Source organism: Dermacentor andersoni, chromosome 2 (assembly GCF_023375885.2).
Source record: "Dermacentor andersoni chromosome 2, qqDerAnde1_hic_scaffold, whole genome shotgun sequence".
NCBI classification, from domain to species: Eukaryota; Metazoa; Arthropoda; class Arachnida; order Ixodida; family Ixodidae; genus Dermacentor; species Dermacentor andersoni.
In genome coordinates, this window is record NC_092815.1 from 191,927,043 (window position 1) to 191,944,087 (window position 17,045).

Here is a 17,045-nt window from a genome sequence, read left to right on the forward strand (position 1 = left end):
ACAATTCTACTTGTCTGCGCCTCGCTGCGCCCAATGAAGTGCAACTTGCGCCAAGTGCGCCACCTTTGCCTTGCTAACACAAGCATAACACAACCATAGAACGTTTGCAGCTTCTATTTGTTCTTGGCCTGGCAACCAGCCCCAGGCACGCCGATCGGCTTGCTTGTCGCTTGTCTGTCAGTTTCTCGCGCGTTCGTCCAGCTGAATAAACTTTTTTCCTCCTCCTCCTCCAGCGTTGTGCAACGTGAAATCGCCTTCCAACACACGGTTCGGAGAATGAGCAAACGTAAGTATGGCCTCTTCATTAGGCGCTTGCGTTGTTATGGCGGAAGCTGTTATCGCAAACTTCAAACGAGCCGGTGATTACATTGCAGCGGCCCAAAGAAGTTGTCCGTGAATCGCATCCTGCAAACGCGTCGCGTTGGTACTAAAGCGACAGCGAAGCAAACGACAGAGTCTGCGGCATGTATAGCGTGAAGGAGTAGTATTATAAAACAATATCTTCGGCGATACTTTCACGGGATTAGCACCGGGCAGGTCGGCATCTACGAGCGAAAACATTTGTGGTGTTGTTCGCTTGTAGCCGCTGATCGCTCGACAGCGCCGATATCGTCGCTAGGCCTCTTTAGGTTCACTTCACAGCTACAGCTGACGGCGCTTCGGAATTAATCACCGACTTCTCACAAGCCGCAATGTTTTTGTTAGCGTTGTTGTCGCTCATCGCATTAATTGTATAGAAAGAAGAAAATACGCTTATATCGGCGGCGCCGTCGGCTGCTATGCGTGCACAGGCTGGGTCGCCTGCAGTCGGTAGCCGTGTACTCAGCTGAGCTCGAGAAGTATCGGAGCTCTCGGTCGTGTTTAATGCTTGACAGTGGATATCGTTTTTTATAAAATGTGCAATTTAGGCATCGCTTTATCTAGCGGAAAGTATTTTGCTTGAAAGAAGCTGCAGCCGCTGTTTGCGTTGCCAATGCCGGAGGCGCGCAAATTTGCGGTAGTCTAGAGTGAGTTTATAGGCTCAATTATAGAGTAACTCTACGGTAGTCGAATGGCCTGTCGGTCGTGCGGTGCACCGGCCGATCTTTGGACACCTATTGCGCGGCAGACGTTCTACGGCACTGGAGACCTGGGACGGTATAACGTGAAGCTATTCCGTTCTGTTTCTATTCCAAAATGGCCGACACCGCTCGCTCATTGGTCGAATTTTTTGAGGCCGCGCCTATTTTTCCTGCCTGTCAAGCGACGTCAGGAATGCTCAAAAAAAAAAAAAAAAAAAAAAAAAAAAAAAAAAAAAGAAACTGTGCGGTGGCTGTGCGACGAAGTGGCGGAGGAACTTGGAGGCGTGAGAACTTCAGCGCTGTCGGTGGAGCGGCAAGTCTTGTGCGTGTTGCGATTCTTCGCAACGGGCAGCTTTCAAGCCTCGGTAGGGAGCGAGGAGACGATCGGCGTGACCCAGCCTGCGGCCAGCAAGTGTGTGCGACGCGTGGCGGAGGCAATCGTCAACGCCGGGGCCCGCAACAAGTGGGTCCATTTCCCGAGGACGTCGGAGGAGAAGGCGGCCGTGAAGGAAGGGTTCCTTCGACGCGGCTCCATTCCCGGCGTCATCGGATGCGTGGACGGCAGCCTTATAGCCATCATCGCACCGAAGGGCGAGCAGAAGGCGGCATTCATGTGCCGCAAAGGCTGCTACGCCCTCAACACAATTTTCGTAAGTATCTTAATTTTTGTCTAATTTGCCCGTCATAGCAAGGCGTGGCTTATGCTGTGCGCGCTCTCGTCAGATCTGCGACGCAGGAATGCGGATCCTCGCCGTCGACGCTCTGCGACCGGGGTCAGACCACGACGCCCACGTCTGGAGAACTACGTGGTTGCGTCGTCGGTTCCTGGAGGGGCATATTTCCAAGGCCAGCGAACACCTCCTCGGTGAGCAGCGGGAAAATTCTGTACAGTTGCAATTCTGGCAGCATGCAACAAAGCGTGCTCGCGCCGCAAGAGAATATTGAAGCCCGAACCCCTTATGTCATAGTCAGGTTATCAAGTATAGGCGAGATGTAGAAATTTTAAAATGGTATTTGCACGAAACAAAGTGACAAAACGCCTGCGTTGTACTTTAAACAAATTTTTAATGTGAGTGTACAGTGCACATGTTGTCACATTCCTTTTTACACTGACAGTCATTTGTGAATGAAGACTAGACAAAGAGCTGCCTTGCTGCAAATAGGGATGCTACTATGTCCCAGCTATTGTTATCTGTGATCACAGCTGCGTCAGGTGCTCAGCCTGTATATTCCTTTATTGCAGCCTTTCTGTAGTAAATGCATTTTACATGACCCATGCTTCGCCTACTAAACTTTGTGGAGATTTCATACCATGTTTTATGATCCTGCAGGTGACAGCGGCTACCCCCTCGAACCATGGCTCCTGACCCCAGTCACAGGCCACCCTCCCATACACACGGCAGAAGGCAGGTACAACACTGCACATGCTTCCATGCGGTCCGTAGTGGAGCGGTGCATTGGGCCTCTAAAGAGCCGCTTTCGCTGCCTTCAGCGGTACCGCGCCCTCCATTACGAACCAGACCGTGCTGCCAACATTGTTGCAGCATGTGCAGTGTTGCACAACTTGTGCCTTGACGAAGGTGACGTGTTGTTGGATGATGTTAGTGATGACAGCAGCAGCAGCAGCAGCAGTGACGATGAAAGTGGCAACCTCTCCCCACAGAGAGTTCCCCGAGTGAGGGCAGCACGCATGATGTACTTGAGAGGCTGTGCTGCCCGGGATAATGTTATTAGCTCATTCGGCACGACACGGCAGCAGCACCAGCACTACCTGCAAAGGGTGCGAAGGCGGCTGCGTCGACAGCAGCAATAAACACGCGCCTCACTGCAGGCAGATGTTTATTGCTGCTGTCTACACACCTAATAGAGAGCAGGAACCAATGTGAAGAAATTTGTGCAATTAGTGGATAGCGTGCTGTTTTTTTATAGAATGTGCTCAATCATAACCATCGTTTTCACGTGCCCTCTGCCAGTGAGCTGTCACTACCGGAGATGATTGCATCATTCCACTGTGACACTACATGAGAGCCTTTCATTTAGTACCTTTGGATAGAACACTGTGTTCATGAGCAGAATGCTGTAGCCACTTCTCTGGGCAGCTGGGGTTCGCCAAATGATTTGCTACTGCTGCTGTTGCTTCTCTCATCACCGACACTGTCACCGCCATCTGCACTGTGCATGGGAGGCTGGTCTTCGTCTCCTCGCTTCCTATTTGGGCTGCTGCCAAGCACAACACTTCTCGCTCCACCATGTGTACTGTTCTCACGCACCTTGTAGGCCCTGCGCTGTTTTGCCACACAGCCACCGCACAGTTCCTTGACAGAAGGCCAAGTTGTGCCGAAAACTATCGCCTCGCATGTCAAGCGCATTATTCTCAAGGGAGAAATAGTGTAAATAGTTCCGAAATTGAAGGAACACGAATTGTAAATATTCATTTCAAGTGCCAGTTGCATTGTTGGAAATCGTTTATTTATATCTGCATTGTAAATAAAACCATGTGATCCATCTTCAATGCCATCTTTCATCAAAGCAAATGACAGACAAGTACAAAGAGCATGGCTTCAGGGCGCCAAAATAGCCGTGTGATCTTCACTACATGGGACCCAGTACACTACCAATGGGCCGTTGGCAGATGTCAAATTGCATAAATATGACACGAGCATAATGTTTTTTTTTTTAACTCGCGGACAACCATTTATCTTCATCCAGCAACTTAACAGCAAAAAAGGTGCCTTTTTCTATTATGTAGTTGGCATGTTTGTAGTACAAAACAGTTTCTTTTCAATGACTAGTGCCGTAATAAGATCACAATATAAAACACCCATGACATGCTTTTAAGGAACGACAAGTGAGAAAATGCTTGGCTCTTCAATGGTATTTCATATAACGGCTGCTAGAGCAGCCTGGCAGTGAATGTCAAAATAGCGGCCACATTGATGGCTCCGTTACGTATGTCGCAAACTGTGCTCAACTACAACGAGGACTAGATTGTATTGCTATCATAGGTAAGGACACCTGAAATATCACAATAACTATCACAAGTAACAGGCTCTTGGTGTTAACAAAAATACCAATTCGGCCACTTTGCGTAGGCACGAATGGTTTGACATTGCAAACATGACATACATATGGCATGAAAATTGATTTCCAGTTATCACAGCATTGTAGTTAAGTGAACCTGTATGTGTGCGAGACAATGTCGCAGTTGCCGTAAAAGTGATTGCATAGTGTATCTTCCGTGGAAGAACGGTGCACATTGAAACATATCAGTAACAGCAAAACAAAAGCGAACAACACCTAACGAAAATATGGCGAAAATTGTACATATAAGTTATACCGTCTCACTTGGTCAAATAAAAATACGCACGAAAAGAAATGAACTTGCGGAAAAAATACGGTTAGGAACAGAAATGCAAAAATTCTACATATAAGTTATATAATGCCTCACTTGGGCAAACTTTCACTACAAATCAAAATACACATAAGAGAAATTATCTTGCAAAAAATATGATTAGCGACCGAAATGTACGGAAAACAATCATATCATCCTTTAGTGCTACATACCAAAAAAAAAAAAAAAACATGCATTCGTGTTTCAAGTGACATCACAGCACTATCAGTCTTAGCTACCATGGGCACGCATGACCTGCACATCAGTTCACAAGACTGGCTACAACTCGGCGGCACAACAGCTTCCGAGGACGTATGGGCACCACCACCAAATGCTGCATCGGTGATTTGAACGGAAAGATAGGCAACACTTGTACCCACTAGCACTAAAGGATATGGGAAAAAAAACTGTCCCTCATGGCTGAGGCGGCTCGCGGAGGTGAGCCAGGGCAGCCAGGAGCTGGCGCAGCGTGGTTGCGATGAGACTAGTGGCCTCTCGCGAACCACGCATCTCAGCTGCCAGCTGCTGCAGGACCTGCCGGGTCGCCCTCTGCTCTACCACCAGCTGCTGGTGATGCTGCGAAACAAATTCACTTAATCAGCTACAGGTTATGCAATGTAAATGCTCGAGTTGCACTGTTTGCAAGTGTTGCAGTTTCAGCAAGGTTACTCTTGAGGGCAGCGAGATCATTTACATATGACATGACAAATGGCCGTGCAAACGTATATGGTCTGTTATGTTAAAAACATGTGAAACGTAGCAAATCCTACCAAGTTGCCTCTGCCTGTCAGAAGACAGTATTGGTGACTAGTTGAATTGTTAAACAAAAGATGATCATGCTGTGGCGATACATGCAACCATGGAAATGTGTTGTAAGTTGCTATGTGTTAAAGAACACCTCAAAGGAGATGTATAAACGTGCCTGAGCCAATGAGCCAAATGACTACAGATGCCTCTCATGTGTAACATGGTTCTAATGTACATTACCATGTGCACTAATCGCCTCTTCAAAAAATGACCCGGCCAAGTTGTACACACCTGCCTATTTTGCTGCAGCAACAGCTGGTGGAAGTTGGCGGCCTCCGCATTTGCCGGCTCAGCTAGATGCCCCTGCCGCGCATTATCGGCGGCTGCACTGCAGGCCGCGTCCTCCAGCAGCTGTTGGCGGGGTGGCCTGCGGGGCTGCTGCCGAGCTGATGGTCCTTAAGAATAAAATCAGTAAACAGGATAAAAAAAAAATTTCGCTCCGTCCTGCGTAGACATTTTACTGGTTCACTATCAGGTGGAAGCCCAGAAAAATAATTCCAGCAACACACCGTTCACAATATGAACAGTAAATTTGCATAAACAAAAAGGCACTACACCATCATAAAATACTACACTGATAGTACTTTCAGCTTGTACGCTGCGCAAGCTGCATTACAAATCGTGTTAATAGTCAGATTATTGTACCATTTTGCAGCGACGTTTAGGCAGGCACTTTTTCTTTGCCATGTAAATAATATAAATACACAATTTCTGTTTGAAAGGTCTTAACAGATACTGCTTTGTTGCTTTGAGTGATGTGTTCGTATTGCAATAGCTGCTGAAGTGCCTTACGTGCAGTGCCACTTGTCCCCGGCTCCGTCCCGACGGAAACGTGAGCAGCTGCTGGTGGGGCAGGGGGCAGAGGTGCAGGCTCCTCCTCACTGAAGTTGTCCTGCTGGAACAATAAAGTACAGGACATAATGTGATTAAGTTCCATCAACTGGTTGCAACGTCAATTTCACTTATAGTTTTTAAATCAGAAAATTCCTTAATCCAGCATGCGACATACTAGTGACTTAGAGCTTTGACAACTCGTTGCTAATGCTTTACGGATTAACGAGATTAACGAGAGATTAACACAGAAGCACACAACGGAAAAATATTCACCACCACCGAACGGTGTAGCTGCCCTAAATCGGTACACATAGCAACGAAAATTGCTACGCACCTCGGCGTTGTCGCCGAAAAAGTCCACAGGAGCGGAAGCTGGGCCGGTTCGCTCATGCACGTCAAGCACGCGGCCTTCTAGACCGCCCACCTTTCCGCCTCCCGTTTTCCTGCAAATGGATGAACACCGTGAGCTTATACGTTCCGAAGATGTTGCTAGCCGCGGGCTCACCTCATCTCGGCACCCACCTGGGCCGCAATCCTCCGGCAGTCGTAGCACAGCCGGGCCCAATACAGGCGCCAGCGCCGGGCTGTTTTGACTGCCGGACCGATCGCGTTGAGCGCCGCGGCGACTTCCTCCCAGAGTGCTTTCTTTTTAGCAGCACTGATACTTGGCGAAAGGCTTGTGGCGCCTCTCGCCAAGTATGGATGCTGATCTATGAATTGAACCAACATAGTGGCCTGCGCGGCCGAAACGCCCGCGCTTTTCGGTTGAGCCACCATTTCTTCTTCGCTCTCAATTTTCGCCGGACTGCAGCGAATTAATAGCAGCAAATCGCACCGTTTGAGATATGACTATGCCGTTAAAACATAACGGTTACATTTCTTTATTGTGTTATTTTATCACGACATAAGTGTTACGTTAAATTTAACACAATTGAACAAGAAGAAAAATAACCTTTTCTCGTGAGTTATATCCAGCATACCTGTACCGCCCGCAGGGGGAATCTATCACTGCGCAGTAGTGTGTGGTAGAAAAAAAACAGCCTCTGTTACAGACCACCTTCTATTTAAATCAGGACCTACATTCGGAGATAGCTACGATCGTTTAGAGAAAACGTTTACTTACCAGCTATCTGTTGAGATGCCTTCTAACCTTCATCGATTCTTCCGTATCCTATGTGAATAAAAGCAAAAGTGAGCACCATGCGATCACCGCAGATGTTCATATGCTACTGCTCAGTAATTAAGCACAAGAAAGAATGATGTGTTTACTCACCGAGCACTACGCTTTCACAGTCTCCATTATGTTCACAGCTTCCAAAATTATTCTCGGGCGAAAGTACATCTGGGACGCCGAGATTTCATCTAATCGGGCAGCGTTACGGGGAGACATACACCAAGTGCGGCCCACAGAACCGATCAGCTGTTTTCACGTAGCCATCTGACGTGTGCGAAGCGACATGGATTGGATGCGGAATTGGCACATGTGTGGCTATGACTCGAAAAATTAAAATATTTGTGTTTACTTTCAAGCGCGCTTCAACTTATCTTGCGTCAAAAGATTACAAAAGAATGTTGCTCTCAGCGACATACAATTGTTCTTTTATTAGGTGGTTATATCTAAATGTTATTTGCTATACGGCCCCTTTGCAAGTAAAAAACAAGCAAAACATGCTTCCGGCAACGATGGAGGTTGCTGATTGGGCAGATTAAAAAACGTCGCAGGTTCCCGCCCCCCTACGCAGAAATAGTCGCGTCATTCTGACGTCCGGAGTTTGGAATACATTTCGTTTGGAATAGAGTAGCGTTATCGCGCCCCAGCTCTTCTAGGTCGCGTACTACCGGAAGGGTTGATAGTCTTGCGACGGCATGTTGCATTTGCTGCGCAAGAATCATTATGGTGTTCAAGAGCAAAGAATGTTCAAGTGTAAGGAAACAGTATTCATATAATTAACTTTTTAGCTTGGTGTACTGGGAAAGAATGTCGCCAGTGCGATTATTGGGAAAGATTGTTTTTTGTTATTAGAGTTGAGGGTGTCCTAATTCTTATTTCTAGAAAATAAGTTAGCTGGTGTATTTTCTTGTTCTTTCTACTAGGGCGAAGTACCAAGTTCAAGGAGTCTGTCCTAAATGAAATTGGTAACGATAATGACGCCATTAATCTTTGGTGCAAAAATGGAGTTGAAGACACAGAAGCACTCTGTGTTGTCTGGAATTGCACTATTGATTGCTCATAACACGGTATTGCTGAAGTAAAACGTCATGGGACAATGAAGAAGCACATCCCTGCGAATGCAAAGAACAGAGACAAAAATAGAAACATCCAGCCTCCTAAATTGGTGCAAGCGGCTTTGAACTTTTGACCGGGAGCATCTAGCACCTCTCTACAAGATCGTTTGCAAGGCCAAAGCAATTTTTGCGATGTGTATCCCAACCAAGTGCATCCCATTTTCATGGGGCGACACCTCAACGGAAATCTACCGCACAATGTTTCCAGACAGCAGTGTTACCAAGGGCTTCAGATGTGGCAGGTCGAAGCTGTCACGCATTGTGTTTGATGGACTAAGCTCATATTTCAAGTCCGAAGTGGTGAATGAACTATGTCATCCGGGTGTTTTCTATTCTATCATAGTGGATGAAACTCTGAAACCTGACCAGGAAGTGCAGCAACTTGGTGTGCCTGTAAGGTTCTTCTCTGAAGCAGAACAGCATGTTATCGTGGAACTTGTCCAGTCATATAATCTTCGACGGGCCACCGCTGAAATCCTTCTCGGCTGTGTAGAAGATGCACTTGTTCGGCTGCCACGACAGGGCATCACTTGTTTTTTTAGTGCCAGTCCTAACGTCATGAAGAGTGTCAGAAGAAAGCTAGAACAGCATCTGACATCAAGCATTGCCGATGTTGGTCACTGCAGTTTACACAAAGTCCACAATGCTTTTGCAAAGGGCTTAGACGTTTTGGATCTGATGTAGAAGACATGGTAAGAAATGTTTACTATTACTTCAAATCTGTTGTCTGCTCAGAGCTATTCAGAGAAAGCGAGGAGGTCCTAGGTATTCCGTCGCATATGTTTTTGCGACATGTGTCGAACAGGTGGCTAACATTACAAGAATCACTGTGCCGCATTCAGGAGCAGCTTGATGCCATTAAGCACTACTTTGAAAAAGCAAACAAGACTGGCCAGCGGTCTGCCACCCAAAGTCATCGTAACAAACTGGCTGCGGCATTCTTGTACAAACCACTCTGCTAAGACACTTTTCCTGAAGAACTGTGCTGAGCTATTCACTGGCTTTCAGAAGCTGTTTCAGAAACAAGAGCCACTTTTGCACATTCTTCATGCGTAATTGTTGTTATTAGTTCAGCGAGTTCTTAGCCGCTTCTTACGAAGAGTAAGCCTACCAGGGCAAGACTGTTGATAATCTGAAGAGCCTTAACCTGCAAGACTCCACACTGTGGAAGACAAAGCCCGAGTTGGGTATGGATACAGATGATGCAATGCGGACCTGGGACATCCCTAAAAGAAAGCGCTTGCGGCTTGGGGCCCGCGCTTTTTACATAGCATGCTCACAAGACTTGCTGCAAAAGCTACCTCTTGAAAACAAACTGCTGCAACATGCAAGCATTCTTGGCTTGCACTTCACATATGCAGACTCGGAAGCCCGCTCACTGCGATACCTCGCTTCGCAACAGCCACAAGTGCTACAGCTAAATGAAGTGTCTTCATGAATTGATGCTCAAATGCGATTCAGTGAACAGCAGTGAAGTTGCAGTGCCTGAAAGGATTGACAGCTGATGGGCTAAAGTATTTCAACGGAAGTCAGCTGCTGGTGAGCAAAAGTACCCACTGCTTGCAAAACTCATGAAAGCCCTCCTGTCTCTCCCGCATGGTAATGCAAGTTGCGAGAGAGGGTTTACTATAAATAAGCGTCTGCTTGAGGACCATGCCTCTTTGTCTCTGAATAGCCTGAATGGACTACGGCAGGTTAAGACGTATTCGCAAAGGTACAGCGGGGATGCCACCAAAGTACCCCTGTCACCTAAGCTGGTCCGATGTGTAAAGAAGGCAAGGACTTGTTATGTAGATAGGCTTGAAAAGGAAAGTGAAGATTCGGAGGTGACGAATCCTGCAACCACACAGACCCAGCCCAATGCCATTACTGTGGAACGACTGAAAAAGGGCTTAAATAAAAAGGCTGCGTCATGCCCTGCATTTCTTAAACGCGCAGAAGAGACAATTTCTACTGGCTTGGCTCACAAGAGCATGTAGCAGGTCCAAAGTGGGCAACAGTTGTTAGCTGAAGGGAATGCGGGCCTGGCTACTGCACTTCTCGAACTTGACGAGCTGAAAAAGAAGTAGCAAAAGCCACTGAAGGAAAGAACTTTCCATGTTTTCATTGTGCAATATGTGTGGGTTAAAGAGAAAAAAATCTTTATTTTTGTTTTAAAGCTTATTTTACAGTGTAAACAAGACATGCTCAAATGCTGCATGCAGGCACGTCTAAATAGCAAAATTATTTATACAATTTTGATACAACTGTGTATGTCTAGTCATTCTCTTATTGCCGACGTCACAAAATTGTTTTTTGGCATTTCTAGTCACTCTTGTATTATGTTTTATTGCATAAAACTGTTCTCACTAGTGTAAAAGTGCTATTTACAGAGGCAAATAAAGTCTGTTAGCAACATACCATGGCTTCCTGCTGTGGGCACACGAGCTAAATGGCTGCGCTGCGTCAGTCCGTCTTGCTTGTGTCTATTTTCTCTAAAATACTGAACAATTGTGCAGTAGTAATAAGCTGCACCAAATGTCATGCATTTGCTTTTCTCCTGCCCCAACTGATCCGAAACGCAAAACTTTGTACTACAGAACTGCTATAAAATGCTAATGTGGCTGCTCCTGAATTGCTGCAAAACAGCCTTTTTCCTGCTCATAAAAATTGCTCCAAATCTGAGATTAGCTGGACCACCAGTGAAAGTTTGTGAACCACAATAATGCTACCGGCAAGTATGTTTCATGCATAAGAGCTGTGTTAACTAATTTCTACTCTGCTTTACATCCCCGCTGCTGCTTGCGCGGCAGCGTAGGCAGGCCTCTCGACTGCAACACCAGTTCTTTGCACCAAAGCGAAAACTACACGGCCCAGGAACTACTCGCAGCATCTTCCTATGCACTACGTGTCTTCGAATCAGCCGCCGATACGCATTATCACATGCTGGACATGTGCGACGCTGCACACGCGACGCCGACAACTCAGTGATAACATGCATAGTAGTAGCTCTATCAAGTGTACTGCTATTTACTACCATTAAAAACATGCACAACCAAACCAGCGCACAAGCACGGCAAGCACAACCAATTTAACTGACCGTCCGGGTCATGTCCACACTCGGCGGCCATCTCGTCCCATGCCGTCATCTTGCGCTGGTCTCGGTATATAGTCGGGCCTGCAGCAGTCCCACAGCACTGGCCGTTCTTGCGCCGCGGTTGTCAGTCTTATTGAATTCCACGCGTGCGGCCCTTATTTACTTGTTTTGCGTATGCGCGGCTGGTCCTGCACTTCTTGCATGTTCACTACACACGGGAAATGTTGCGGCACTAGAAAAAAAATTGAAGGACACTTTGTAAATTCCAAAGTGTGTTCGGCGAAAGCCTGTGCCCATTCGACTGACTATGCCATGTCTTACGTTACGCTTCCCTGGCCTTGGTGCCCGCTGACATGCTAGCCCGCCGCATGCGCATTCGCTCATTCTTCTTCTGGCCATTTGGTATCGCGGGAATCCACATTCTTGGGGCGCTTCTACGAACCGCTTGCCGTGGAACCACCACGCCGCTTGAGAGCCATCCGACTAACTCGACTGCAACGAGACGTCTGACGAAGGAGCGTTGCCGAGCGCGCCGCTGTGCCATCACGTGATTGCTGAAAGAGTGTAAGGGGGAGAGGCGACAGCTGTGGCGGCGCAACTGTGGCTATGCGCCGCTGTGCCATCACGCGTTTGCTGAGAGAGTGTGAAGGCGAGAGGCCACAGCTGGCACCGTTCCAGGGCACGGACGGACGGTCGGACGCCGCGAGTATGAGCCATTAAACGCTTTCGCCTTAAAAATCATGAGCGGGAGCACACAAGCGATTATCGTGGGCACACCGCCGCCATCAATTCCATGATGCAGCGGCCGGAAGTGCTGGCTCGTGATTGGCTCGGGCATGTCGCCGCACCTTGAACGCTTCCGGCGGCGCGCGAAAATATCCGTCACCTCCGAATCAGTGGCGCGTGTCCCGATTTTTGACGCCGGACGTCGACCGGCCGCCGTCGGACGAAGTCCGTCGCTTGGACGACGGAAATTCGTTCTATGAGGGCCTCTGCCACCTTCGGCACTGGCTTATCTTGACTTTGTCACCCCCCCCTTGTGCCTGATGGTCATTACATCGCGACTCCCATGCAGGACGTTCTCCTAGCACACACTATCATGTTACGTCATAGTTTTATCTATTAGGACCAATGGCGTCTGCCTGCCAGTGGTCAGTTTTGGCTTGACGACACAAGTGCTCTCACGCGAGATGTCTCTTGCCCAGCTTTGCTAATTCGAGGATCACTTCGTGGCATCTGTTGCAGTAGACGACAATGCAACCGACCCTCATCTTGCGCGAGCCGCCCGCGCAAGTGCTCGGCTGCCTGTGTCCGTCAGCCTATTGTGTTTTGGCGAAAGGTCAGCTATTCTTGATTCTCGGTTCCAAATTTTTACCAGGGGTTGCTTTTGAACGTCTAGAGACATCGTCAGACGCGTCGGTTTGGGCTAAAAGGGGTTCTTTTTTCTATTTCTCTACCTTTCGCCAAGAGAGAGAGAGAGGGAGACAACTTTATTTGCCACTGCAGGGTAGGAAGTTAGGGCAGGTAGGCCTAGTGTGGCTCCCAGGTGGGGGGCGACGTCTTGGGCCCACGAGACGAGACCTTTCGCCGAGGCTGGCTGCCGGCGTTCGCGCTGTAAACGGCTCATACCCGCTAGAGGGGCATGGCGGAAAGTGTAGTCCCCACTGCTGGCATACCTGCCGGGAATTGTCCTGATTCGGTAGATAGCTACCCGCGGTCGGACGGTTCTGTTTTTTCGGTGGACGGAAATCTACTGGCGGATGTGCACTTCGACCGGCGTGAGAACGGTGCGCCCACGCCTCCGGGGCCGGTGCCCGCTGATCGCCGGCCGGGTGGGCAGATGACTGCAGGGTCGGGTTCCGAGCGCGGGGTCGTTGCCGCCACCTTCTCGGCTTCTTTTCACCGAGCCGTGAACGTCCACAAGAAAACCACCGATATTATGTTTGACAAAAATTGCACAATGACAAACAACTATACATTCCAGATCTTGGGTTTGCTGGGACTCATTGATACAATGTTAAAGTTGCTGAAATGCAGCGCCCCCGAGCAGCGCTGCCTTTTTTGTGTTGCTGCTGCACCATGCCTAGCGGGCAAGTTATAAGTGACCGCAGTAGTCGCGTTCGAGAGAGTAAAAAAACACGTGAGTTCGTTACTACTATAGGCGTGCTGGGCCTGTTTCTTTGGTGGCTGCGCTTCGCGGGCCAACCAGCTTCACATTCACTGAGCCATACGCAATCGTATCAACTGGTGACGACGTGAAAAGTTTTAAGTCAGTCTGCGTTCCCGCACGGCTCGTCCACCCGTTCAACATGCCAAATTTCGGCAGTCTCGAGCCATTCGAGGGGGGAGGAAACGACTGGCCCTGCTATGTGGACCGACTCGAAGCATTTTTCGCGGCGAACGATATCGCCGAAGACAAGCAAACGTCGTATTTAGTAGTTGTTGAGGGCAGTAGACGTATGCGTTACTTCGCAATTTGGTAAAACCCGACAAGAAAAGTGACAAAACCTTCGAACAGATTCTTTTGGTTCTTGGAAACTGCTATTGCCCGAAGCCGTCTGCAGTCGTGCAGCGTTTCCGTTTCAACTGCCTAGTTCGCGCGGAAGGCGAATCTATCAGCGGGTTCATTGCAACGCTGAACAGCCTCTGAGGACTGCAACTTCGGTGCCGAACTAGAAAACATGATAAGCGACCGTATTGTGTGTGGTGTGAACAACGCAGACATTCAAACAAGATTGCTGGGAAAGGCGAACCTCAATTTCCAGGATGCCGTGCAGACAGCCCTAGCAATGGAAGGAGCAAAAAAGGATGCCGGGGAGATTGCACAAGCTAACCCTAACGGCACCTTTTCGACCCACCGCGTCTCGTCAGGCTCCGTCGCCGTCACCTGCTATCGCTGCGGGGGTGGACACCTTGCATCCGAATGCAAGCATGTGAAGACCGTTTTCAGTTACTGCCACAAACGGGGTCATCTGGCGGAAGTTTGCAAGACGAAACGAAAGGACAGCCAAGCCCGAACCAGCATTCCTCACAAGCAGCGTTCGTCCACTGCACGAAGTTCGCAGTCGTCAAGCAACCGCCTTCGCGTGCACACTGTAAAAGATGAAGATGCCGCTACAGCTTCGCCTTTAGAAGTCTACGACATGTGGCAAATTAACTACGCCAAACTGCCTCCGCCTTTCACCGTCACCGTTGACATTTGCGGCAAGCCGCTCCGCATGGAAGTGGACACGGGGGCAAGCGTCTCCGTCATTGGAAAGTCGCCAATTCTACAGCTTCTGCCTTCGGTTAATGTGCAGCCGTCGCAAGTGTTTCTGCGAAGCTATTCTGGGGAACCGAAAAAAGTTGAAGGCAAGGCTGATATCCTTGTGAAGTTTCATGGCAAGGAGGCGGGTCTACCCATTTTTCTGACAGGGGACAGCTCACCTACTCTGCTAGCACGCAACTGGATGCGCGAGCTGGCCATCGGCCTCTCCAATGTTGAAGTAAATATACATGCACTTTCTGACATCAAACACCTAGTCCAAGGCTTCGCAGACTTCGTACTCAGTAGCAGCAGCGGAGCTGACAGTTGTACGGCGGCTAAAAGCACTTTTCATGGACGTTACAGGTTGGAACTGTGGCCTCAGACCAGTGCCTGTGACGACGAAAGCTGTAGCGGACAGGAGAGCGATTAGATCAACACGAGGCCACGCGGACCATCACATGGGGTGCACCCACCACTGCTGCCTACAAAAGGACATCGCCCCCTTTGAACTGTCGCACACGCACTTGGCAGCAGCAGGGGAGCTGACAGTTGTACGGCGGCTAAAAACGCTTTTCACGGACGTTACAGGTTGGTTTCTCTTAGCCTATGGACGGAATTTTTGTTCTGTTACGTTTCCTGCTGCAGCTGGGTGAACTCTGTGAGCGAACTTTACTAGTGTATGTGTGCTGGGTGCTACGAGTGACATATGTCCAGCATGCGACGGCAAGATTCACGACTCAGAGTTGTGGTTGCTATGTTCAGAATGCAAGAGTAGTTACCATGTCGGGTCATGCTCTGCGGTAACTGACAATGCTTACAAAAAGAAGTCTGTGGTTGCAAAAATATCTTCGATATGCATCACTTGCAAAGCGTCGACACGTGGCGCCAATTCCGCGTAAATACAGAATAAGACCTTAGAAAAGAATTTCACCTCAGAGCTTGCGGCAATTCATCGCAAGCTTACTGAGCTGCTGGACATCAAAGGTTGACGCTTTGTCCCAAATTAAAACAACTGTCGATAGCATTGAGGAATCTGTGAAAGTTATGTCCAGTAAATACGATGAAGTTTTTAATCAGATGACACGGCAGTCCGCAGACATTTCAGACCTCAGAAAGCGGGTTGTGAAGCTTGAGGCCCACGCTAAAGAAACAGACGTGGAAAAACGTCAGCTTGAGTTGAGCGAGCTAGATCAGTACAGCAGGCGCCTAAATCTTCAAGTGAATGGCTTGGCCTGTCACGAAAATGAGAACCTTCTGGTAAAGCTCAACCAAATGGCAACAGATCTTGGGCTTCCACAGTTTTCTGAGTCTGACATTGAAGCCGCCCACAGACTAGCTTCAAGAAATGAGGGGAAGGAAGACAAGCCCAATACTGTGATGGTGCGGTTTTCATCTCGTCAAACTAAAGAAAAATGGCTTGCAAACAAAGGGGAATTGAAGAAAACAAAGTCAGCTATATTCTTCAGTGCAAAACTCACGGCATGCATTAATAAGCTTTTCTGGGAAATGAAAAATATGGCTCTTTAAAATAAATACGTTTTCGCATGGCACAAGAATGGCAAACTTCTCGTGCGCCGCAGCGCGAGTGATGAGGTGATTAAAATTGCATCAGTGCATGACCTAGAAAAGGTACGATAAAATGAAAGATAGCTGATCGCAAGAAGTGATTACGTTCTCTTCACAAACAAACTGCTATGACGCTGAGGCCTTGCAGAAAATTGCTTCAAGCCAGAAAAAACGGTTATCACCGATTCACCTTAATGTGCAAAGTATTCAAAACAAAAAACGAATGTGTTGACTTCTTTTTGAGCAACCTAAATCACCAGTTTGATTTTCTTAGGTTTCACTGAAACGTTGTCTACTGATAACCATGATACCGTGCCATTTTCGAACTGCAATTACGCATCAATCTACAGGGAAAACAAAAGGGGTGGTGGTGTATCGATTTATGTTCATGAGAGCGTTAAATACAATATTGTCAAAGAATATACTGTAATATCCTCTCACTTTGAATCTGACATGATAAAATGTCAAAGCCTTTTAGTAGTTGCTATATAGGCCCCCTTCTGGAACTGTGTCTGATTTCCTTAATTTCATGGATGAAATGCTTCAGTACTGCGAACAGAAAGGCGCACGCGCAATTGTTACAGGAGATTTTAACATAGATATGCTATCACCAAACAACAAACAAAACTATCTAGACAGAATGCTCTCTTTTGGCTATGAAAACACAATTCATATACCTACAAGGATAACACAGTTGACTGTAACTGCCCTGGATTTATGTTTCACTAAATACAAAAATGAGATATGCACAGGGGTTCTAACACCTGGAGTCAGCGA

The 17,045-nt window shown here is 47.9% G+C and overlaps 2 protein-coding genes and 1 pseudogene across 4 annotated transcripts; 2 read left to right on the forward strand and 1 right to left on the reverse strand.

Annotated features, from left to right (window-relative positions):
* Positions 1–276: 276 nt before the first annotated feature.
* Positions 277–2,874, forward strand: LOC126540792 (putative nuclease HARBI1). Its single transcript, XM_072286571.1, has 4 exons — positions 277–286; positions 1,299–1,711; positions 1,785–1,926; positions 2,393–2,874. Exons 1-4 carry the CDS (start codon positions 277–279, stop codon positions 2,872–2,874), a joined length of 1,047 nt encoding a protein of 348 aa, XP_072142672.1.
* A 622-nt stretch (positions 2,875–3,496) lies between these two features.
* LOC129387197 (uncharacterized) lies at positions 3,497–8,154 on the reverse strand. 3 transcript variants are annotated; one of them, XM_055075938.2, is made up of 6 exons: positions 7,367–8,154; positions 6,599–7,264; positions 6,428–6,536; positions 6,052–6,154; positions 5,491–5,654; positions 3,497–5,028 (listed from the first exon to the last, which is right to left on the reverse strand). In XM_055075938.2, the coding sequence occupies exons 2-6, from the start codon at positions 6,868–6,870 to the stop codon at positions 4,867–4,869; spliced, it is 810 nt and encodes a 269-aa protein (XP_054931913.1). In that variant the 5' UTR covers positions 6,871–7,264; positions 7,367–8,154; the 3' UTR covers positions 3,497–4,866. The 3 variants fall into 3 exon arrangements, with proteins under 3 accessions (XP_054931913.1, XP_054931914.1, XP_054931912.1); XM_055075939.2 differs by having other exon boundaries at positions 6,052–6,151; positions 6,599–8,154; XM_055075937.2 differs by having other exon boundaries at positions 6,599–8,154.
* Positions 8,154–10,448, forward strand: LOC129387196 (uncharacterized; annotated as a pseudogene).
* The last annotated feature ends 6,597 nt before the right edge of the window (positions 10,449–17,045 follow it).